The sequence below is a fragment of the Fusarium oxysporum genome, chromosome III (assembly GCF_013085055.1).
Source record: "Fusarium oxysporum Fo47 chromosome III, complete sequence".
Lineage (NCBI taxonomy): Eukaryota > Fungi > Ascomycota > Sordariomycetes > Hypocreales > Nectriaceae > Fusarium > Fusarium oxysporum.
In genome coordinates this window covers 3022417-3045571 of record NC_072842.1, presented here as the reverse complement: position 1 = coordinate 3045571, position 23155 = coordinate 3022417, and the positions used below count along the sequence as shown (strand labels likewise).

At 49.2% G+C, this 23155-nt stretch overlaps 6 protein-coding genes across 6 annotated transcripts; 3 read left to right on the top strand and 3 right to left on the bottom strand.

Annotated features, from left to right (window-relative positions):
- Positions 1-113: 113 nt before the first annotated feature.
- Positions 114-2219, top strand: FOBCDRAFT_157309 (TRAPP trafficking subunit Trs65-domain-containing protein). Its single transcript, XM_031176784.3, has 2 exons — positions 114-503; positions 553-2219. Exons 1-2 carry the CDS (start codon positions 251-253, stop codon positions 2199-2201), a joined length of 1902 nt encoding a protein of 633 aa, XP_031047917.2. The 5' UTR covers positions 114-250; the 3' UTR covers positions 2202-2219.
- Positions 2220-5488, bottom strand: FOBCDRAFT_218500 (DNA replication regulator SLD3-domain-containing protein). The gene is made up of 5 exons (XM_031176783.3): positions 5162-5488; positions 4370-5104; positions 3601-4322; positions 3008-3546; positions 2220-2952 (listed from the first exon to the last, which is right to left on the bottom strand). The coding sequence occupies exons 1-5, from the start codon at positions 5342-5344 to the stop codon at positions 2393-2395; spliced, it is 2739 nt and encodes a 912-aa protein (XP_031047916.2). The 5' UTR covers positions 5345-5488; the 3' UTR covers positions 2220-2392.
- Positions 5489-8034: 2546 nt separating this feature from the next.
- Positions 8035-9502, bottom strand: FOBCDRAFT_198835 (uncharacterized protein; the record flags this gene model as incomplete). Its single annotated transcript, XM_031176782.3, has 2 exons — positions 8035-9303; positions 9356-9502. The coding sequence occupies 2 exons, from the start codon at positions 9500-9502 to the stop codon at positions 8035-8037; spliced, it is 1416 nt and encodes a 471-aa protein (XP_031047915.3).
- Positions 9503-12061: 2559 nt separating this feature from the next.
- On the top strand, positions 12062-13972 carry FOBCDRAFT_258605 (uncharacterized protein; the record flags this gene model as incomplete). Its single annotated transcript, XM_059611228.1, has 7 exons — positions 12062-12249; positions 12473-12662; positions 12903-12991; positions 13165-13211; positions 13252-13363; positions 13425-13571; positions 13847-13972. Exons 1-7 carry the CDS (start codon positions 12202-12204, stop codon positions 13970-13972), a joined length of 759 nt encoding a protein of 252 aa, XP_059466961.1. The 5' UTR covers positions 12062-12201.
- Positions 13973-19292: 5320 nt separating this feature from the next.
- On the bottom strand, positions 19293-20704 carry FOBCDRAFT_218490 (HAD-like domain-containing protein). Its single transcript, XM_031176777.3, has 3 exons — positions 20397-20704; positions 20224-20333; positions 19293-20021 (listed from the first exon to the last, which is right to left on the bottom strand). Exons 1-3 carry the CDS (start codon positions 20513-20515, stop codon positions 19528-19530), a joined length of 723 nt encoding a protein of 240 aa, XP_031047910.2. The 5' UTR covers positions 20516-20704; the 3' UTR covers positions 19293-19527.
- Positions 20705-21511: 807 nt separating this feature from the next.
- FOBCDRAFT_198831 (uncharacterized protein) lies at positions 21512-23154 on the top strand (the record flags this gene model as incomplete). The annotated part of the gene is made up of 5 exons (XM_059608929.1): positions 21512-21568; positions 21729-22166; positions 22206-22439; positions 22914-22965; positions 23015-23154. The coding sequence occupies 5 exons, from the start codon at positions 21512-21514 to the stop codon at positions 23152-23154; spliced, it is 921 nt and encodes a 306-aa protein (XP_059466960.1).
- Position 23155: the final 1 nt, after the last annotated feature.

Below are 23155 nucleotides of genomic sequence, written 5' to 3'. Positions count from 1 at the left end.
GCACTAACTTTTTGCGCACAGACCATTTCCCGTCGCGACAGTCAAATGCGTGATTACCTAAGGCATTGATATCTATCAGAGGGACCACGTCGCTTAGGGGCATGACCTGCATTCCGACTTACACGGGTAATCTAACAAATCAATGATAGTTAAAAAGACGAGATCCTTCAAGCGCGCGACTTGAAAGACCCAATTCTACTCAGGTTATCAGTTTTCTTCATAACAGGCTCGGTTGAATTCTCTGACTGAAATGTCAGGCTCTGGCAATACCACCGACAGGGAGTCTATACCCACGGAGGCTACTCAACATGAGCCTGAATCTCTCACTCAACTCAAAAGAAGCCTATTTATTACCGACCCTACGACTGAGTTTGCTGAGCAGTCACACTTGTCGTATCTTATACCAGAGAATACGGATTTAGATTTGGAAGCAGCTTTTAAGGATGTCGAACCTGGGAAGTCAATACTTGATTCAATCAAACGCAGGGATACATTATTCTTCGGTAAGCAACGCACAATCTCTCGCGTCACTCTGTTGCTCACAATCCCCAGATGAGACGGTAAATGTTCTTTTACTTCTCAAAAGCCCCTGGAAAGATGAAGCATCACTCCGCACTCACCTAAATCGGCTAGTGATATCAGTCGAAGCCCAGATCGTCAACAGCAAAACCCATGGCAAGGAGAATTCTACAACGGATACCATCTTCTCCGGTACAGTCCCAGATATTGATGATCCTTTCATCATCGTCGATGGGGGGGAGGAGGAGGAGGAGGAAGAAGAAGAAGAAGAAGAGGACAGTAACGATAGTGAAGAAAGTGGTGATGATGCCAACCTAGACCAAAGCGTTTTTGCTGTATGGAAGTTACCCGTCTTTTTGAGTCGACCTCGTGCACGAATCTCGGCACCAGCCATCATCTTCACCGCATCCGCGAGCATGAAACCTGAGGTTTCAACTGACCTCATTGGAAAGGGGAGTGGTTACCTTCAGAGCGGTGTGCCCTCTGGCTTTAACCTGCTCGAGTCTTTCGGAAGTGATGCTGCACTCGGCGGAGTGAAGCCTCGGTTGTCTGCACTGCGAGTATCAAGAGTTACACCCGTTACGCGCTCACAAGATGTGACGAAGCATATACGAGCTCTGCCTCAGGTTCAGCACAAGATCTTCCCTGTCGTCCACACGAGAATCCGGTTTTCAAGACCGACTACAGCACCGACCAGCTCAGCCGTGATCGCACTGCTTGAAGTTGACTTTACATCTCATTTTGAATGCGAGGTATCATTAGATCAAATCGAACTTTCAATTCTCGACGCTACTGTCGAAAACCTCAACAATGACGCGGGTATGCAGCTACCTCTTACCTGCGTGTCTCACGATCATATTACGTTCCTCTATCGCATTGCTCCCCGTCAGCACGACGTTACAGTCAAAAACCCCATGCGGGAACTGGACATTCAAATCTCCGCTACTGCTCAGGTTATACCGGGCCGCTGCACGCCCAGTATGAACATGTCATGGTCAACTCAGCTTGACTTTACTCTCCCAGTCAATCCTGGCTATGGATCGGCAACTGCTGGAACTGGCATTGTCCGTGCCCATAGACCATCGCAACTTTCTATCACAGGCCAAGCAGTAAACCCCCTGGTATCGCCATCTATCATTCGTCCAGACGCCCTGCCCACTCTCGAGGCTGCCACATCCAACACAGACGCTTCCATTACAGAACTTGGCATAACCATGACCTTCACTGGCCCCTCTGAACCTGTCTACCCGGGGCAGGTCTTTTCTTGGACCGTCTATATCGTCAACCGTACCACAGAAAAGAACTCTGCGCCTCCCCGCAAACTTGCCCTCGTTGCTATTCCCAAGCGCCGGCGAGGCGAAGTTCGTATGACACGGCCTCCCTCAGTGGGTGGTCGACGACATGGTGAAAAAGACGTTGCCGATGCGGTCACGGACGAAAACGTACTCCACGCATTACAGAAGAACTCGTCTGTCGAGTCAACTGATGTTGTTTGCTTAAGCGCTGATACCCGTGTCGGTCCTCTTGCCCCAGGAGCTTGTCACGTAGTCGAGCTTCAATTTCTCGCGCTACAAGAAGGCGTTGTGGGCCTCGAGGCCATGCGAGTTGTTGATCTAGGGTCACAGGAGCATGTCGATATCAGGGATTTGCCAACTATGTTGGTAGAGCCAGCAGCGGCATAAGGTCTTTTCATTCAATCCAAATGCATTCATGTTGAGCTATCATATTACCTGTATCGTGTGTCGTATCTCTAATATCATTGCCGATACAATATTTCTTATGATGTTCCCAACGCCTTCTAACAATGCTGAAACTCCTGCTGCAATGATGCATGCCCCTCATAAAAACACCGCTAAATGTTCCGATAAGTAACTCATAACAGGTCATCTAGGTCGTCATCCCATCCTAATTTCTCATATATCGACACCGACTTAGCAGGCATGGGCTTAGCCGCCTGGTTCTCCATATCTATGTTCTTTGTTTTCATACCCTTAACGGGCGTTGCCAAAAGCTCGTCGTTACGAGAAAAAGTGAAACTGACCTTTCTTTTTCGATTCGTGACCCCACCCGGGTTGAACAGGTCGGCAGCGGACATGGTTAGTCGTTCTAGAGACGGCGATGAGGGCGGGAATGGCAAAACGTCTTCATCGTTCCTAGGCCGACGAATGAAACTCGATCCGGCCTTTGTAGGCGTGCTGCCAATCCTCTCAATGTCAGGAGTTGGACTCTGACGGAAGCCACCCCGCTGTGCTCCTCGGAGACCAGTAGAGGGAACCATAGAGGGAAGGCTTGAAGGAGGAATGACATCTTCAGTGCTCATAATGGGTGTATCTGTCACATGTGGTTTCGCAAATACATCTCTGAAACGTGTGTTTGCTGGCGTTGCCTTCACAACGGATACGCCTAGAGAGCTTCTGCCTGGTTTTCTCACTTCTGAGAGTTGATGTTAGCCAGAAATACTCGCAAGGTTTGCTACTTGAATACATACTCTTGGCTGAAGAGCCCACTGTTGCTCGCCGCTCAGCCGCTTCAGCCAGTGCCTTACCGACAACTTCGCGGTTAGGCTTCCTCAAAGAAGAGATAGCCTCCTTTAGCTCTGCTTCGACTTGAGCTTTCTTGTTAGATTTCGCGTCTTGCAGGTTGGATACACTGCTGCTCCGAGACAATGGCCCACTCTTCCTATTCATTAGATCGGGCTCAGCGTTCAGGACCGACTTAACCAGGGATGGATCGCTAGCTTCTCGCTTGATTCCTGGCAGAGAAGTGGATGTTGCAGAGCGCATGAGGGCAATCATGTTACTGGGACCCCTAGAAACACTTCGCCGCGACTGCTGCTCTGTCGAAAGAGCTCTTTGCAACGTCCTTGTAGGCTGACCTGATATAGAGCGTTTGGCAACTGCTCCTGGCTTCGGCGAACGCTTGCTTGATGGTCGTTTTAGAACCTTCGGCCTTGTAGGTTTCACAATGACAGGCCCTCCCAATTTGCGGTTGATCGAATCACACAGCTCTGGGAGCCTATGGGAGAAGCTACCGAAGCTAGTCAGTCGTTATCCGGAGATGACAGGGAAACATGAGGCTTACAATGGCACAATGATGTCCACACAAAAGTCTTTCAGAGGCTCCGATGACGCCTTCTGCTGAGATTGACCATCCGGTGCTTGAGTGATTTGGGAATCTTCTAAAAGGAGCTGCTCGTCGGAAGCGGTAGATTGCCAGATAGTCAACCGATCAGCGTGGACATCTACAAGAACAGGAAGATTATGTTTGCTCCGCTTCTTGGCTGACGGAACCACCGCGTCACCTTGAGATTCAGCAGCACCAGGCAATAGAGGGAGCTGGCTATCTTCCGCATCATCTGCGGGTTTCAGAAGAGTCAATGCCAGGATCTCCAATATGATTATCATCTGGAGCTGTGTTTCTCTCGTGCGAAGCATAGAGGTAAGTGATTGAATTTGTTGAATGGGAACGTTGGTTTCGTCCTCTTTCAGTTCAGGCTTGTTGGTGGCCCACCACTTTCTGATATGAGCTTCTTCATATGGATAGAGCCCATCCTTTCCGATCTTCATCTTCTTGGCTCGGCGCTTTTTCTTTGGGCCTTCGTCAGAACTGTCCACCACTGTTTTCATCTGGGCTATGAGAGCTGGAATAGTCTCACGGTACTTTTTGTCGATTTGGACAGTGGTAAGAACGAGTCCTTTCAGGAAGTCGATGAGATCACCAATATCTAGATTAGCTTCAAGGTCGAGATGGAAAGCAGAACGAGCACGAGAGAGTGGCCCTTTGGCAAAATAGGCGAGCGATCCCTGTGTTGATTAGCTATGGCAGTGAAAGTCAGGCTTAAAGGTCTCACCATGGACTTGTATAGCATCTCGTAGTACTGGGTTCTTATAGTTTCGAATATGCTTTCCGTAGTCAGCTGTTGGGAAGGCTCGTCGATGTTGCCAGAGGTTGAAATTGCAGTTGTAGGACGTGATGCCTGGGTCTGCTGCTCGCCTAGGGTTTGTGCCACTTCTTCTGGTTTGAAGGTTGGCGATGGTAGTTTGGAATCCGCGATTATAGCAGCTTCGGGGGCTGCTTCTATTTTCACAGACTCGGCCAATGTTGAAACAGACTGCGACCTGGGCCTTTTGCGGACTAGGGTTTGAATAGCTTCGATGGCCGCTCGTTTGATCTTTTCTTCCTTATGAATGTGTGGGGTGGTAATTACAGAGGGCCCGTATTGGCTTTGAGGCTCGGTTCTAGCAGTTGGGCGTAAGCGTTCTCGACAGACAGCGGATGCGTCTTCTGCTAGAGCCTCCAAGTCTGTCCAGGGTCCTAGCCTGCATACAACATATACTCCGTTGGGTTGTCGCTCGAGAGCGTATACGGCACGACTTGCCTCCTTTCTGGCTAGAAGTACCACGGGGCCAGAGCCCATGCGACTCTCCAAGTCAAGGATTTTGACATGAGACTCGAAGAATCGATACGAAGCAAGATCGACATTGGTAGCGTGGAAATCGATACAAGAGAGAGGCAGACGTTCGCGGGGGAGGACCATCAATGGATAGAGGATGCGAGGCTGGACATTGAGTTTCGGAGGATGAGGCTACATAATCACGAATTAGCTGAAGCATTCAACAGTGCCGGATTCGTATTCGCAAACCTTGATAGCAATTGACGGCTTCAAAAGGTGCTCCATGGCAACTGAGTCGGCCCTCTTCCTCTTGTGTCCCTCGGGAGAACGCAGCTCATCTTTGTGATTTGAGCTCCCTTCAGAGCTTGGTGTCAAAATCCTTGACCGCGCTGGACGCGTCGCGTCTATGCCAGCAACGGCGGAAGAGGACATTGAAACGGACGAAGTATCATGCGGTGAAATCCATCTGAGAATATTCGAATACAGTTACAAAAAGAATTGAATTTAGGATATAGCTGCAAGGCTGCAAAAAACTGTTGTTGTTATGATATGAAGTGCTCAAGTAGCATGCATTTTATGTGCTAAAGTGGTTTTAATGGGGGTGCGTGCACGGGAGCTCCAGATAGGATTGGATGTGACGTATTTAATAGGTAGGTCGCGTCGCGTCTTAATTTTAGTGGGCATGGGCTACTTGAAAACCGCTGAATACGCTACAGAACTTATAAGCACCTCACCACCTCAGAATATACATCAACTTGCTGCTCTTATCTGCGAATAGTAGTTATCATGACATCGAAGTCATTCGCTGTCTTCTCTCCAATTGGATATAATCACCGCAGGTGCGAAATCATGTTCTTTCTTGAAATGTATCTAAGATATGTCGTCACGCCATGAATTGTTACCGATTTAAAGGACCACCTCATGAATCAATCTGGATACTATCATCCAGATCACGAACATTATACTTATCGATTTGCGATCAATTTGATACCGTATTTAACCCTGTGCTAGAACCAAATATATTAGCAGCTAAGTACCTTCAGTTCAAGATACCCAGTAGGTATTAAGCTTTGTCTGAAATCATAATCTTTCGACCAAGTATTTTTTCTGAGGATGAAACAAGGCACACCCTGCTACGACGCCAATCCTTCTTGACGATTCAACTCACATCATTACACCTCCTTATCGTTGAAGATGCCCCGGCTACAGGGGCTCTTTAATGATCTTTCATTACTACAGGCTCGTATGCGAGTAGAAGTTATCTTGTATACGAAGTATCTCGTCCGTGACTTGGCGGAAGCTGACGTCTACAGGATGAATGCCAAGACTCTTACATGATAGCGCATGTGATGTCGGACAACAACAAACAGCCACTTATTCAGCTCTGAGCAATCATCAGCGCAAGAGATCTTTGCTTATCCAGGCTTGCCAGGCTCGTAAACGTCAATTTTGCCATTTTCTAGTGGCTGCAGAGCCACGTTCAACTCTTTGAATCTTAGTCGATACTCTATAGCCATGGCTCTTTATGTCTTGAACATGGTTGGCCATTGATCACCGCACGCATTACTGCAAGGAACAGGAGGCAAACATTTCTCAAGGTCGTTGTCCCTTACGTTAGTCCAGTCAGGCTGCATTCGATGCTACGGAGATCCTTTTTGACTTTCCTCAAAAACCGGCAAACCTCCAAAGCGTAATCTGGTAAGCGAGCAGACGTTTGATAGCCACCCCAACTGTGCCGTTTATCTTTCGTGTTTTGGGCTGACCAACTACTTTTAGCAAGGTACTATAGGTGTCTTCTGTCAAGTGACTGACTAGTACGTGGAGGATTCACGGTAAGTGTCTTCCTATTCTTACCTTGAGGATGTTGCGAGTAGTACAAGCCCCGTGTTGAGGCTATCAGGGTGAAGAAGTGATTTGAATTCGAGATATACGCGCCCCATATTTCTACCATCTCATACTCAATTGGCCGTCTAATTGATCCCGTTGCACATAATCAGCACTTGCAGTGTCGATCCCCCGCGCCAACCCTTTTCCCTCGGAGCAGATAGTGCTGTACGTACCATGTAGTGCGGAACCGTCATGGGCACAAGAATTTTGTGAGGATCTTAGATAGGGACGTCTGATTGGTTGGGCTCTTCCGTCATAGGACCAGATTTCGGCGGCCCGGGGCTTCTCTTCGGACTGGCCCGTCCAGGCTGAGACCCGGTTCTCGGGTTTGGGCTAATGTGACCAGAAACAGGAACTGGCGAGCCAAAGGCATTTTCATTGTTCGTTTGAGTCAAGAGCAAGGTTTCTGGATAGCGCCATCCAACTAGAACTCGATCTGTTACTGCTTTGGGAACCACCACTTTACAGGACAGGAATGTGGGACACCACCACAACGCTTTTAGGTTCACAACCTTAGGGTCTAAAACAACATACCATCGTCAGGGGTGTGCGCTGAGCTTTCTCTGCCTATGGGCTCTCCGTAAACGAGTTTGATACTTACTACTTCAAGTTCAGTTTCATGAGCAGTCTTATACCTGTGGCCCGTCATGGCAGGGCTGTGTCTACCCCATGGAGGTCTTGTCATTCCATAACTACCAAGTCTGCAACATACTATCTTATTTTGAACAATGTCAATCATGCGATGTAGAGATGAGTTTAATTGAATTGCAGATTCATGTATATTTCTGCATTTTCCTTAGTGCTTCTCCATGTGCTACCAACTTTTCCAGCGGTCATGGCATAGATGTGTTCCAATGTGGTACCTTCCATGAATGATATTCTCCCGGCCAGGATCTCGCGCCAATTCCGTGGTAGCTGATCCTCCGTGATGATAATAAACTCCGCTCCCTGTGTACATGCCCGAGCGCCAGCCAGTGCCGTCCTCCCATTACATTAGGGTATGATGCCGTTGTATTCATTCATAAAATACCGAAAAGACATGACAAAAGAGAAACAAACAATGGTCGCTAGCTTTGACATTTGTCAATTTTCTGCTGCTGTGAAGACATTGTGTCTATAATGTACAATGCCCTTGATGAAATAGAAAAGAAATCGATGTTATGTACAAGTTGCAAGAGGCCGTTGGCTGCTGATAGCGGTGCGTAACGACGCGTTTTTGGGTCATGTTCGGACATTCACTTGTCCGAGTATGTGAAGCTGGAGGGCGTCATGTTCATAAAATTGACGCTCTGCTGGCTTTGTCCAGGCGATGAATGTGCTGATAATGAGGCGTCATCAGACCAATTGTACTCAGCATTGCCACCAGCGAAGCCAAAGTAGGTAGGCCCCATTGGGGCGCCATAAGAAGGGGTCTGGGGCTGGCTAGAGCACCCCTGGGAAACATAGTTGGGTACTTGGCTTGAGGTACCAGGAACCTCGAACTCATTGGGGTATGGCGCCAGTCCTGGTGTCACCAGAGGTTCATCCGCCACGGCGACCTGATATACAGATTCGTTGCTGTACAGTTGATCCATGACACCTGGTGTAGTGGGAGGGGTACGCAGGGTTGGGTCGTGAATGGCAAGATCCATTGGGTACTTCTCTTCGTATGCTACTGTGCTAGCCGGAGTGGCCTCGCATAAGCCTTGCTGGTTTGCTACGACAGGTGTATTGGGAGTGGGCGGTGCGATTGTTGCAGCAGACTGGAAGTTAGGGGAGCGGTTAAGCTGCATCAGAGCCTCGGGGTTTCTTTCGAAGTAGGGGCTTCGGGGGCCACCACAGGGTTTGCTGATACGGCCAACACCAGTCGCGGAAGCAACACGACGCATTGAGTGGCCAACATCTGCCCTTCTTCCCATGTCTAATCCGGTTCTAGGACCACTTGCTGAGTAACTGCGGGAGGCGTTGATGGCAAGTTGAGGTGGGCGTCTGTTTCGACGAGATGCAATATCCATTGAAGGGGAGGGCTTCAGACCCATGGAGGACTGACTAGTCTGGTCCACAGCAAGGTTGTTGCTGGAGTAAACATATTGCTCCTGGATAGGGGATGTGGACAGGCGAGGGAAACACTGCTGAGATAATGAAGGAGTAGGTTCGCCATCCTCGTTTGGCACAATCAGTTGAGGATACTGACTGTACGAGGGCAAGGATGCGTTGAGAGATGCGGACACTGGCTCTGGTGTAGGTTGAGAAGATAGATTTGGGGATGAGCCGGCACCAAAATCGGAGTGGCTAGCATCATTCTCGCTTTCATGCTCAGGACTTGATACGTCTGTCGACCGGATTTCGAGAGGGCGAGGGGCTGGGAATGGAGCGCTGGAAACGACCCGATCAGAAAGATGGTCGTCGTCTGAGTGGACACCAGATTCATTGGCAGTTGTGTCTTTGTCCATTCTCTGCTTTGCCGCGTACTCGCGGATGTTTTTCTCCTTCTTCTCCCGTGCTCGTCGGTTTTGGAACCAGTTCTGCGAGTTTGTTAGTAATTTCGGTATAAGTTTCTCAAAATCGAACACCGACATTGATACGAGAATTGTCTACTCTCATAGACTCGGCCAGTGCCTTCTTGGTAGTGCTGTTGGGCTTGTGATTCTTCTGAAACTCGGCTTCGAGGATCTCGACCTCCTCTTTAGAGAGTCGAGGCTTTGTCTCAGTTGTTCTAGACATTTGGTGATGATGTAGGAGATGCCCCTGGTGAGCATTGTAAAGCTCCATCGATTCAGGGAGGTAAGCCGCATAACTTGGTAGTTGTTGAGAGTATCTGGGGTATTGATGGGCAGCGCTCTGGTAGCCCCAGCCAGACCACTGAGGTTGGTGGTGGTATGAGCCCATGTTCTCCATCACTGGCTTTTATTCAGGAATGTAACAGGTGAGTTGGTGGCAATGATTGGAATGAAGAATCCAGACCCGCGTGTAAGTCAGGGTCAGGTTCTGTAAAACTTGAAATCTTAAAGGTATGAACGAATGGAAGATCGATATCTTGTCGATTACAAGTAAAGAGTGACTTGGTCAGACTGGCTAGACAATATCAAATAGAAGAAAAGAGAGTGAGGAGATCGTGGGTGATGAAGTTGCGTTAGGTAGCGGAATAAGTCGTCTTTTGAAGATCCGTTGTTAAGGCAAGGCAATCCAGGCAAGCGAGAAGGGTACCGCAATGGTGAGACAAAGGTCAGTCAAATTGCCCTCTTAAGGATGAAGTAGACGAAGGAGGTTCTTAGTCGGAAGGGAAAGCAATGATGGAGATTTGGAGGGGTGTGCGAGGGTAAAAGAAGGGAACGACCTCTTCACGTTGTACACAGCCCGAGGAGCCCTTGGAAACACCGGCAGTCATTTTGGCCCATCATAGTAAACTGTCTGCAAGATGGCGTGTGGGTTCTCACCCGAGGGAGCTGGGGTCGAAAAGAAGCAATCAGACCCCTGGATCCCAACATGGCCGGGGGAGGAGATCACATCGCGGCGAGATGTCTGGTCATAGGCAGAGCAGCAGGGGCTCCGCGCAAACTCGAAGTACCAGCACAAAAGCCTAAGTGGTGCTGTGCTCTGGCCAGGTACCTAGAGCAACTTTGGGCTCAGGTTCCGGGCTGCGGGCCCAAGAGCTGGAGGCTCGTCCACCGACCTCATCCCTGCATTTAACCCTTGTCCACCCTTCCTAACGACAAGGCTAAGCGAGAGTTTTGTTTTAGGCGTGCGCCGGGGGTCCTTGAAGGCACCTACATGCTGCAGTGGGCACTGCAAAGGAGGGAGCGCTCCGCGCCGGCCTGTGCTGCCGTCGTGGCGGCGCCTTGTCCACGCTCGTTGATCCACAGTTCTGTATCCCTCCGAAGCCTCCCTCGGAGGGCTTGAAGTCACCGTTCTGGCGGGATTGGGTCAGCGGGTCCTACGTTCGCCTGTCTTGACTGTGAAAGGGAATAGCTGTTGTGGACCTACTCCAAAAGAAGATGCAAGAGCTGCGACAGTGGAGTCCGCGCTAGATCTCGCACTTAGCTCGAGGGGTTGATGCAGGTTTGTAGGGCCGGGTCCCAGGGCGGCGGCGCTCCAGTTTCTGTGCCTTGACCTTGTCTCATTCGGCCAACTATTGGTGTTTTCGTTGTCGTTGACATTGCCCTTCCACCGTTGCTCATCCATGTTGGGTGGTGATTGACTCTGTGAGACGCATAATCCCGTATCGTATTAGCATTGCCCAGAGGTCTAAACAACAGATGATCTTACCAGAATAAGGACTGATATTCAGTCAGATCAGGACAATATTCATCTCTCTGATGCATATGTGATGCTTAGTTCCAGATCCCTGGTGTTCGGCCTGACTTCCTCAGAAATGCGAATTGTCGGCGATAACACGAATTCGCTCCGTGAGGCCATTCATGCATGAGTTGAGCTGCGAATTAAGCGAATTGAGTCGGCGTAGTCAAATAGGCTCCGGGCCCGAGAAGTCCAGAAGTCTTAGATTGGGCCGGCAGGTATCGTGAAGAGGCAAGTAGATCGTACCTAAGCAGAACCCCCTGTACGAGGGCCGGCCCAGCACTTGCAGCGTGCTGTAGCTGATGAAGCCGTCAGTCCCCAGCCAATCATGCTCAGTCAACCCATCTCTGTCATTGGCCTGGGCCTTCTTTCATGCAGTCCCGAGGAGCTGGAGGTGAGATGAGGCAGGTATACCCCGAAAGACTTACCTTCTACGCCGTACCCTACTCGGGCTTGTGAGGGAAAGACGTTATCCTAAAACAGATTATGCTTTCCATTTCTAGCTTCCAGCTTGCCACTTCACGACCACCTTCCTCGTGATTGCTCAAAAGTATCCATAAGGCAGGCAGGTAGGTTGGTACCTACCTGAGTATCAAGTGCAGTCTGCCTTTTTGGCGCTTGCTTCTGCTCACCATACAAGGGCTTTCTCAATTCACATTGGTCCAGCTGAAGTCCACATATTCACCCACTTCTTGTCTTTCATCATGGCACACAAAGATCAAACAGCAGATTGAGTGTCCAGCTTGTGCGACATTGTCTTTGTCACATTCGCTGGTGGCGGACGGCATAATAAGCTCATTCATTAGCTGTGCAACCACATTATCACATCACACCAAATTGACGGCTGCGAACAAACCCTGCGGAGAGAATTTGCGATCCTGCAGCCTTGTTTGTTAGTTTGCCATTGAGGTTGTTCACACCAAGCAGGTCGTAACCATACAAGTCGCCGAGTCAAAAAGTTTCTCCAAATCAGACTGAACTATTTGACGGCGAACGACTTACATGATACTTCAACAATCCACGTACCACCCCTGCACAAGGAACTGCAGGTAGGAAAGTCCCAACTCGGTCTGGATATTCATCTTTACATCGCTTTGCAGAGCTGAACAACGTTGAGTGCATATAGTATGGCGAATGTAACCTTGGCTATTCAGCTTGCCAATTTTCACGTCCATGTAAGTCCTCTTCTGCGCATTTACATAGTCGAAACAAACTATGAGAGCTCTGAATGGTGCTACAACCGAACATCCTTCCTAGCCGTTGGCATCCCTCGCGTGCAACCCTTCTGTCTATATCGGGCATTGCAACTTGGTGTGTCCCCAAGAGGCGTGGTACGATCGACAGCAAGACGAGGGATTGCGTGAAGTTGTGTAAGCGGCTTGAACACTACGTCTGTAGTGCGCTCTGGTTCCCAGTAAGGCGGTTCAGTCGGCTCTCTGCATTTTCAAGCTCAGGAAAGCAGTGTGCCTTTGTGACGAGTTCCAGTCTACAAGGAATATTTGGTTCAGATGCGACTGTTCCGACATTGTCATACAGGCACTGCTTGGTCTATCTTCGCGTTCTGATATCAAACATGTCATCAAGCCAAGTGAGGTTCGCTCAGCGCTTCAAGCCACGCCACGACCGGTGAAAATGTGAAAAGGGTGCGAGGGAGCGCGAGCGGTTGGCCATTAGCGGGCCCGGCCGCAAATTGCGCACCTGCAGGAGACTGACGCCAGGGCTGTACAACGAGATTGGGAATGTGTCCGTCAACGGCCTTGAGAGGCCAGGAGGATGCGACTCTCAAGCGTCAAGAACCTGTCCAGCCATGGCTATGACAGGTATGTAGTCGCCAGCGAGTCAATCCTAGCCCACGATGGGGTCATCAGCCAGAGTTTACGAATCAACGGCATGGATAAGCGACAATTCAGGCCAGCTGTAAGTCTCGCCAGAGGCGGGTCACCGGAAACGCAACTGTTCAGGGATGGAAACAAACCAAGCTTTCCAAAACTGGCAGGGCTCCAACGCTGAAGCGCACGGTGCTTATCCAAGGAAACCTAGGAGCCCGGAAATGATATATCGAAACAACGAATTTGAGTGTAGCATCGCAGCACAACAGCACCGTCATTGTGCTTCCCATTGACGAAAATGCACCAATGTGAGAGTTACACGGACCCGACTACGTATGCTTGATACAGGGCCAAAAAGTTATTTATCACAACCAAACAGCCAAGTCCTTCCATAACCAAGTTGCTGTCTATGAAAGTTTTCAATGCTGATGGTGCTGATCATTCCGAGCAACGCACGTTAGTAAGTTGAAATTGAGAGAGCGATTTTGTTGTTCATCAGCATGTCGAACTGATCTTCTCAGGTCTTTGGTATCGGTGTAGTGGGTCACACACTCATTTTCAACATCACAGCACATCCACTTCTCAGGTACGACGGGGTGGGGTTGAGCCAGAATGAAGTTCACGGCAAAGCCGAAGAGAACGGTCTCGACTCACTAATAAGCAAACTCGTATGTACCTGCACCCGCCTGGGCGGCTTGTGAGAGACCGCGTCACTTTCTTTCTTGTTGTTGTCTTGGTCGAGATTCACGGCAGACCGCGAATTGCTTCAGTGGAGGCGCTTTGCTTGCGAGCGAGGATCGAAATCTTTCTTGATATGCTTTGTGCATGTTGCAGGCATTTTCCTGGCGGATGATCTACATAAGATGTGCACCATTATGCCCCCAGAAACTGGTCTAGGAAATGATTAGCTCTTCAGTGCGGGGGTTACTTGACAGAAAACCAGGATCTCGGATACGATGTACTCCAGAGCTTGTACATGCACTACGATACCTTGTGCATTAACGTCAGGTGTTCAGAGTGCTTTGGAACCCATGGCAGCTTCTACACACTTTGCGGTGATTTCCGATGAAGAGAGGACACCGGGGAGCCGCCAACAAGAAAAGACATTAGAAAGTCAACGGCCTGGGATTCCAGATGCGATCTGGAAGTGACTACATGGTCTTTGCTGTCGGGAAGAAGCCGTCCCGATACTGGCAGGGGCCGATCTTGTCGATCACTTTTGGACGGTCACTTCGACTTTGCGGCTCTGAACCGTCATAAAACTGCATGTCTGGTCGTTATCGTCAATAATGGCCTAAATAAGTAGCGACCTTGCTCAGTAGTTAAGCGCAATCGAGCCAAAAAAGGAAGCCGTGGTGGTTGCTACGATACAATCCTTTCCCAGCTGAGTACACACAAACACCCGCAGGACACTGTTCCAATTCGAGCTGTGATTACAAGCGTCTGAAGCCCAATTGTCTTCGGCACTTACATACTGAGGACGTCACGTACTGAATCGAGTATAGTACCCTTGTCGATATGCATTTCCGACCACAGGTTGCATTAATCCCTGGTCGTCATTCAGACAAAACCGCTGGCAGCCTGGCACGAGGTTACCCTTGTAAGAGGTCCTGGTCAGAAACAGATCCGAGCATTTTCGGGGTCGCGATTTACCAAAGGTTCAGAATTATCAGATAGTTCCCTCGCTTACCACGTCCGGGCACTAGATCCGCGGCCCGCACATATCTTCCTGCGACTTCAAGGGGTACAGGAACAAAGGCGACGTTTTGAGTGAGAAAAACGTACGATTTAAACATCTACCCAGGAGCACTAATAAAAGGGCTAATTCGTCGCCGTTTTGATGCTTTATCTGAAGGCGCTTATCAGGCGTCCGCCTTGAGCGTTGAGCAAGCATAACGGCTGCCTCATCAGAGACAATGTCTCAGGATCTGTTGCGGAGTGTAAAGTTGCGATTGGTCAGCGTGCTAGTGTCTACCAGGAGGCCCGCAGAAACTAAGGCTTAGCGCAGATGGGGCAGAGGCTGGCTTGGAAGACCTACCTTGTGCTAAGTACCAACAAGTCACTCCATGCCCGTTGAGCACGGCTAGAGAATGGATCACGACCGAACTCTGCCCCTGAAGAAGAACCTCCTCAGGAGGTCCTAGAAACTGAGCAGTCGGACTAAATCAACCTTTTAGAGCGAAAAGTTGAGGTGTTGAGCTCACCGGATGCATATCTGCTGTACGGATCGACTCCTGATACACCCAGGATCTATTGATGATCTTTCAGTATGGCATCTTGTATAACAACATTCGGCACCGTAGTATCGATGGACAGGTTAAACCAGGATTGGGTATTGGGCGGCCGAACAGAGGCAGGGTTGGATTGCTAGAGGTCCTAGCGAGAGTTACCAGTCCTCTGGAAAGCTCTAGGCCGTGGCAAATCTACCACGTTAACAATTGGAGCAGCTCGTGGCCTACTCGTACAAGCAAGCGAAGGCTGAGATCCGATGCCCCTGTTACTGGGGCTTGGGCCTAGCTTCAACTTAATCCCCATGTCCCATCGTCTCGGTAGACCAGTGTTCTCTTGGAGAATCTTCAAACCTTTTTGCCTGCAACTTGGTATGTTAAGTCACAGGCAGCTCTCATGACAAGCTTCATCACCTGTCATGCTTCTCAACGGGCCGTTTCTTGCCACTGATGAGCATCTGCTGCCCGATGCAACTTAAGAAGAGGTCGGTCTACTAATCGCAAACTGGTGTTCTAGCTCTGTGCTCATTTTCAATGGCTACGGCTTCGATGACATAATGATCGATGCTTCGATGTCAGCCATGTCGTTAAGGAAAGAAGAAAATGCCTTGGACTTGAAAGTCAAAAACGTGTTGTTCCGGTGAGGAAATGTTCAGCTATCAATGTGCTAAATTTCTCATTAATGCCAGGGCAAATAATACAGCTGTACCTATTCGTGACGCTTGTGTCAGAGGCAGAGTCATGAACAGTAAGGATACATTGAACCGGAATCATTGTCGAACATGCAGAGCTCAAGGATCATGGATGAATCGAGCTACTGCGTGCATACATGCATGCCAACGACGAGACTGGTCAACGTAGAGGCCCGAAATGGGCTCTTGAACGGCGAACAGGGGGCATGTTGTTTCTCGTCTGGTCGAATAAGGCCAGAAGCGGATCCATCCAACACGTGGCCAGCGAGTCTTGGCGGTGCTTGCTATTCCTTTCTAGGATTCCCAGGCTACCTTAGCGCTTAGCCCTGTAGGTGCTGCGTTGTCTCTGGGGAGGCTTGCAGTGAGGCCGGCCGTGGGCAATTCGAACGCTGATATCAAGCAGAAAGCTCAGAAATCCGCCTGCACTGAAAAAGCAAGTCGGATAAAGAGCAAAGCTCTGATGAGAGGCAGCCATGGATGTGGCATGTCTTCAATAACCTAGCAGCAGTTCACTAGTCCAAGCAACCGACGCAATCCGCCGTCGGTAACCTAGCTGCTGGGGTCAAGCTTATCAGACTCTGAATCATCACGTAACGACACTTGAGGTAGATTCTCTAATAAGCTAATGAAGCAAGCTCTTGTCATCGAGTGGGGACTGGATAGAGCAAAAAGGCAGAGCAAAACCCCAAACCAACTTGAACAGCGCCCACTACGTAGTCTAGGTAGGGTGTCCTGGTATCTTACACTTCTCCGGGGATAACAATTTTTCGTGGGCCTCGACCAAGCTCTCATCGATACTCCGTATATGGACTAATCACGTCGTGTCTCCAATGTATGCCATAGCGACTTGTCACTCACCGAGCACTGCAAAGGCCTCTACTCTAATTTTCATACGTGAGGGCTCTAGGGGCTGTCTCAACGGCTGGTCAATATCACAAAGAGCATATTTTTTTGTTTTATTTTTTCGGTTCTCCTCTAAAAGCCCTTTCTTTCACGATGGCAGATAGTGATTCCTTTTTTTTTTCTTTTTTTTATAAAGACCGCCAGCCTTCGGTTCTCGAAACGCGCTATTTATAAAGCAGGACTGGGGATATTTATGCAGGAATAAGGAGTCGAAGATGATGTGCAATACATTTCAGGATTCGTCGCTTCTTATTAGGGAGAGCAAAATTCATGAAACGACAAAGAAATGTGTTTTGTTGGTGTCTGGACCGTCTTTTGTGGCTGGATAAGACATTCGAGCTTAGAGGGGATCAAATCTCATTTGAGCCAGCCACGATCACGGACTAAGATCCAAATCGAGAGTGCGTCAAGGGCGTTTGCATAGGTAGTGGACGACTTTCCAGGGGATTGGTGCTCGGCCCAGGAACGTGAAGCACCAATAACCCGACCGGCCGGGTTCTCGCGGGGCGGTATAATAACGGCGAACTTGTGGGAGAGAAAGGAATGCTGGTAAACATCTAGGCGTCCTCCTTCTATGATACTATCCAGCCCCTGCCAGCTGAACATTCTGCTCTGCTGCTTTGTTAGCCTGCCTACCTATATTATGGCCATTATTATCTTGGCCGCCCTCTCCGACACCGTGGATGCGCATGGATTTGATGGTGGACATCCCGATGAATCCTACCGGAAGATCTCCCTTTGTTTCCATGGTGGGATATGATGGGTCCTTCAGGGAAACCCCTGTCTCAAGTAAAGAAATTACAGGGGGCTCGCGAGTCGTAATCACAACACCATGGACTTTGTTGACTTGAGGCAGTTTCGAATCACCACTCCCTTCGCTTTGCCTGAAATTGTTCCGTACAGTAGTGGCACAGCGGACAGTGGAAGTAAAAGCCACCGGGTCAGCCGCCATGTCACTACCCGCCCTTTACAAATCAAAATTATCACGACTGTGACACTGGGCGTACGGGACCTTGCAGGAATCACCCGTAGTCCTGGCATGGCACGAAAACACAGAAAATTGGTTTGGCAAAAGACAACTGTTCAGGCACGAACAGCTTATAGACCGAGTGCTTCCGGCGTGCGGAAATCATGGCAAACCTGCCATGCAGTACGACAGACTGCGAAATTGCGGTTCCTGTCACCTGTCACCTGTCACTTTGATATGTTGTCCAACCTCAAATGAGCTTTTCATAGATCTTTGATGCTATTCTCGTTCTCGCCGGCCTCATACCCCTCTATAACAAACACTTGCTTGCTGGCTTATCGTGGCACAAATTCTCCCTCAAACAGACACAGAGTTTTTGTTAGCTTGGTCTCCTTGCTTTGGTCCACTTGAAGCGGGCCACCATTCCCAGAAGGGAACAAACGTTTCCGTACACTGCCTCTTGGCGCGAACTTGTAGTTGATGATAATTACAACGAGAACTCTGCCAAGTTGATACCGCCACAGATCTGGGTCAGGGACTCTGCCGGCATGTTTCCTGCGACACCGGCGGTTTTGTGAGAGCTCCTCACGCCGCGTGGAGTGTTGATTGCGGATTCTGTAGATGATATTGTCTTCAACCTTTTTTTGCTTTAATTGTCTTCAACAAGACGCGTCAGGGGTAAGGGGCTTCGATGTTTCTGACTCAGTCCTCTTGTCGTGTGTCAATTCGGCCTCACAGGCCAGGCCAAGACAAGACAAGGCAGAGTGGGAGCGAAAAGTTTTGACACTGGCATCTCTCGCCTTAACGATACCCTTAGCCACACACAACCTATCACGTCAATCCTCTTCTCTGTATGCAAAATTACACTCTTCCCCGCTTCAACGGGCGACGGACTCTATCATGTCTGCCCTTGGGCCACTTGGTTCAAAACCCACCGGAGGAAACGGTGCGATGACAGGTGACAACCAAGACATGTTCATGGGTCCCGATGCTGAAGGCCTGAAGAATTCACGGTGCTAAGTCGATAGCTGAGGTAAGTACTGTAGCGTGGAGACCCGCGACCGCTGAGCGCGCTTCACAGTGGTTGTCATTAGCCTGCGAGACGCCAGATGTTTCTCCCGGGTAGCGCAACTAGACACGAGAGGAGGGAGAACAGAGATTGATGCCGAGAGGTCATGTCTGAAAGGACAAAGGATGGCCAAGAAACGTCTCAGTTGAAGTGGCTTTCCACTGGAGAGGTCTCACTTGAGAGAACTGCCTGGGTGGAGATGGGAGTGTGAGAGGGTGCGGTACCATTGGCAACAAACAATGGTTGATCCGAGTACTGTCTTGTCTCGAACTGACAAAGACTTCACCCAGGATCATTTCTTTGTTGCAGAGTCTCCCTTGGTACGATTGAGTGCGTGATATCTGCATATTGACAGAATATCTTCACCGAGTCTCATCTGCAGGTCGTCAGTTGTGTCGCTTTGGCGTGTCGATCATCATGTGCCAGATCGTGATTAGGATCTCCATGTCCATCTCCATAATACAGTAGTATCCAGGGAGCGACAAAGGAATTGAGATCAAGAATCATGTACCCAGGGAGAGGAAGAGTGATGATGTCAATATGCCCTTTTCAGGGCGATCATATTTCGCCTATCTCTTTTCTAGGGAACGATCCCAGTCTCATCTCTGGATCTATTGACTAAATGTTCCATCGTCATGATGAAATCAAGTGGTTTTTTTACATCTCCCTCACGGCTCCATATCCCTCACCCTCCCTCACTCACTCACTCTCACCCACCACAGTTCCACCATGAGCTCCGCTGATGCACCCAATGCCGAGGCTCAATTATATTCGGAGCGCATTTGAAATCTCGATAGTCACCTTTCCGCCCTCGCTCCGAAGCACCTTGACTGAGGAGAGGTCTCGAACGACCCAGTCTGGTTCTGCAGCGATGACCTGCTCAACGGTATGGCTAGTTACCAGGCCGAGAACTTTGCAGCCTGCTGCTTTTCCTGCGCGGATCCCTGCTGGGCTGTCCTCGAGGACGAGGACCTGGGCGTCCTCAGCCTGCAGACTGAGACGCTCACGGCCGAGGCGGTAGCAGGCGGGGTCAGGTTTACCATTCTCGACGGACTCTGCCGTGACGAGGTGATCCGACGGCGGTGTGGGCAGGTCTCGAGCACGTAGCCATCCGGTGACGAGAGGGACGGTGCCCGAGGTGACGATCGCCCATGGGCTAGATCTGGCGATAAGTGCTTCTAGCATGGAACGGGCGCCAGGTATCTCGACAGCCTCGTGGCCGTGGTACTTGGGTAGACGTCCTTCCATGTCACGTACATCTGGGAAGTGATCAGCGGTCGCTCGGCCTAGCTAGCTATGATAGTCTAGTTACATGGGGGCATGCCCAGCCTCGCCAGCACATACATGGCCGCCAGGATATATCCTCAACTGAGGTTTTGCGTCTGACATGTCCATGCATATTCATGTGTTTGTGGGCTTTGCCATGCTTGCTGTGGCCGGGATGTTGTTTCTATTACTTACAATCCCAGTTCGCCTTTTCAGGTGCGAGAATCTTGAGAATGTCGATGCTTCGTCGTCCATGAGAAGTCTCAAGGATAACTTCGGGGGCAACGCCTATCTCATTCCCAATTCTTTGCTCGGTTAGTCACTCGGACTGGCCGCGTAAGACGTGAGGTGGGTGCGGCTGCACTTACGTTTCCCAGTGCTTCACTACTGCTTCCGTGGAGTCGATAATAGTACCGTCCATATCGAAGAGAAACCCGTCAAATGTAAGCTCCTGCGGGGGCAGGTTGTATTCCGGAGTTGATCCCATTGTGTCCTTTGAGTACGGTATCTGGATGAATGAGGTGGTGGCTGCAGAGTCTGACAGAATGAATTTGAGGTTGTTTTTGGTGTTTGTCTTATCACGAAAATGCAATGGACTTTATGATTCCAACGTATATGTCTTTTTCGCGGTTTTGTTTAACTTGTATAATATGAAAAAGTTTGCAGTTGCTCTGATGTAAGGTGTTTATAAAGGATGAATCCAACTTGTTACTTGGTGGCTGTTTGTTTTGGGTAACTCCGCATGGAGGGGCTAAGTGGGGAGTCTATCAAGAAACATGAGCACGTATGGAATAGACGACGGCATATTGTTCCAGCTTTTGTTTTTATGGTTGATGAACATATACTCAGCTCAGCGCTGTCCTTTCAGTTTTATCCGAGCTGCCCCTTCAACTCCATTGTATTTCATACCCTACATGCAAGTAACCCCAACAGGCTCTGGTTTAGTGCAGCGCTTAAAGCTGTGCAATACTTCATTCGTCATGAATCACCATAATATAGCAGAAAGGAAACCCTGCTATTATTTAATCCCTAAGATTATTACTACTATAGTAAATAAAGACTAATCGTAAACAAATAACATATAAATAATCACAATTAACCAAACAATGTATTTGTTTCTGATATTGTAGCTACCCTATACCTATACCGAACTTGGTAGCCTGCTTGTCTTGGCGACGAATTATCGTTAAACGCCGCTATGTCAGAGGAAGAAAGAGAAGAGAAAAGAAAAGAGTAAGCGGACATTAAGAGGAACAAAAAACTGAGGTCAGCTTAAGTCTGATTTAGGATTCGGCAGGCCAGCTTTACCCTTTTTATCTATGCCTTCTCACTCAGCTTACCCATGGAGGGTTAGACATTTATAGGTTGGCAACTTGATGATCCTACTATCCCCACTAGTATCTCAAGAAGACCAGATTCTCCTCCCTCCCTCTATCCTTCTGGTCGCTAGTTTATTCTGTTGTATATATAGTCTCAACGCATAATGGGTTCGCAGATTGGAGACCCCGATGAGATTACTGTGCTTGTCACAGGTTTTGGTGTATGTTTTTGCTTCCTCTCTCATATTAAGCGTCATTTGCTTGCTTGACCACCCCGCTCGACGTCACACAACACTGCAAAGCTCAAGATCGTGACACCTTAGCCGGGATATGCAGTGTGGTATGAGTTGTGTAACTCCTGCTAACGCGCTGATGCTATAGCCGTTCAGGGAACAGTATCCCATTAACCCCTCATGGGAAATCGCCAACAGCTTGCCTTCATATCTTCCTCCGCTACGAGCCAAGGACCCTAACTCGAGGCATGCGGCTGTTGTTCTGCCAAAGGTACGCATAGTGGTGCACCCTGAGGCTATCCGTGTCAATTACCGGGTTGTGAGAGGCCTTGTGCCATCGTTCCATGACACGCCACAGAAGTTTGACATTGTCATTCACATTGGAATGGCTGGTCCTCGACCATTCTACTCCATCGAGAGGAGAGGTCACCGTGATGGGTACAAGCATCCGGATGTCGATGGTGAATACATAGATGGAGAAGAAGAGAGAGAAAGGAATGACTGGCCGTGGCGAGGCCTTCCAGAGGAGATTGAGACGGAGCTGAATCTCAATGAAATACTCCCTCTGTGGCAGGGGCACAGTTCGGTAAGCTGAGCAGATCTGAGACTGTGTCAATACTGACAGAAAGCACAGGAGGCGGATCTGCGCATATCAGAAGATGCAGGTCACTTTATGTGCGACTTTATCTACTACTCAAGTCTCTCTGAGCTGTGGAAACTGCAGAGACCCAGAAAGGCGTTGTTTCTTCATGTCCCAGCCGATGCTTCGCCTACGAGTATTGCCAAGGGGAGGGAACTGACATTGAACCTCATTCGATCAGTTGTTGAGAGTGAAATGATTGACAAGAACAAGCTTCTGGTGAGTAAGACTGCTGGTGAGGAATTGTGACGTGGTTTTCAAGGCAGAATGTAGGGCGTGTGGGATGGATCATTAGCAGGAGTTGTCAGCATATTTTCATTATTATGTGAATTTATATCAATTTATTCGAGTTTCTGGTTGTTATTCAACTCTGGAGAATAGCGTCCTCGAAATATTAATTTGATAGTATTTTATGGTTTTGAATGATCATGACATCACAAGCCGAGGTTTCAGTATTCCAAGAGTTTCTCCCAGGAAGCGTATCTCATGATTCTGACCTGACCCATTCAAATGCCGATTGGTTCACAAAACACTCCCTATATCGGTGACGAATCATTGGCTCTGGCTTAGTTATCGCCGTGTCCGGAGATGCTGGAAGTGGAAAGCCTCCATTCTCCATTCCTCACTCTCCACTTGTGAACCCGAGGAGCCGATATAGACTCCTCTTTCACAACTCACTCGATATCCATCAAGTCAGAATACTCACCCCCAAAAATGTGTAAAAAGGCTACCTGCGGAACCTGCAGTAAGTCGATGTATCCAATTTCAAAAATATGGTACTAAAATGCCTACAGAGAAGACCTCCTGGTGGGGTTGTGGCAGCCATATTCAGTCCGTTATCGACAACGTCCCTGAGGCTGAGCGTTGCGAGTGCGAGCCCAAGGTTGACGTTGGCGGTGCTTCATACCCGCCTATGGCTGCGTCTCCCAACTGAC

Coding starts and splice junctions, on each gene's coding strand:
- FOBCDRAFT_157309 (XM_031176784.3), top strand. CDS start 251: ATGTCAGGCTCTGGCAATACCACCGACAGGGAGTCTATACCCACGGAG. Junction 504..552: donor CAGGGATACATTATTCTTCG/GTAAGCAACGCA, acceptor CACAATCCCCAG/ATGAGACGGTAAATGTTCTT.
- FOBCDRAFT_218500 (XM_031176783.3), bottom strand. CDS start 5,344: ATGTCCTCTTCCGCCGTTGCTGGCATAGACGCGACGCGTCCAGCGCGG. Junction 4,323..4,369: donor AGATGCTATACAAGTCCATG/GTGAGACCTTTA, acceptor TAATCAACACAG/GGATCGCTCGCCTATTTTGC. Junction 2,953..3,007: donor AGTGGGCTCTTCAGCCAAGA/GTATGTATTCAA, acceptor ATCAACTCTCAG/AAGTGAGAAAACCAGGCAGA.
- FOBCDRAFT_218490 (XM_031176777.3), bottom strand. CDS start 20,515: ATGGGATCAACTCCGGAATACAACCTGCCCCCGCAGGAGCTTACATTT. Junction 20,334..20,396: donor GTAGTGAAGCACTGGGAAAC/GTAAGTGCAGCC, acceptor AACCGAGCAAAG/AATTGGGAATGAGATAGGCG. Junction 20,022..20,223: donor TGAAAAGGCGAACTGGGATT/GTAAGTAATAGA, acceptor ATCACTTCCCAG/ATGTACGTGACATGGAAGGA.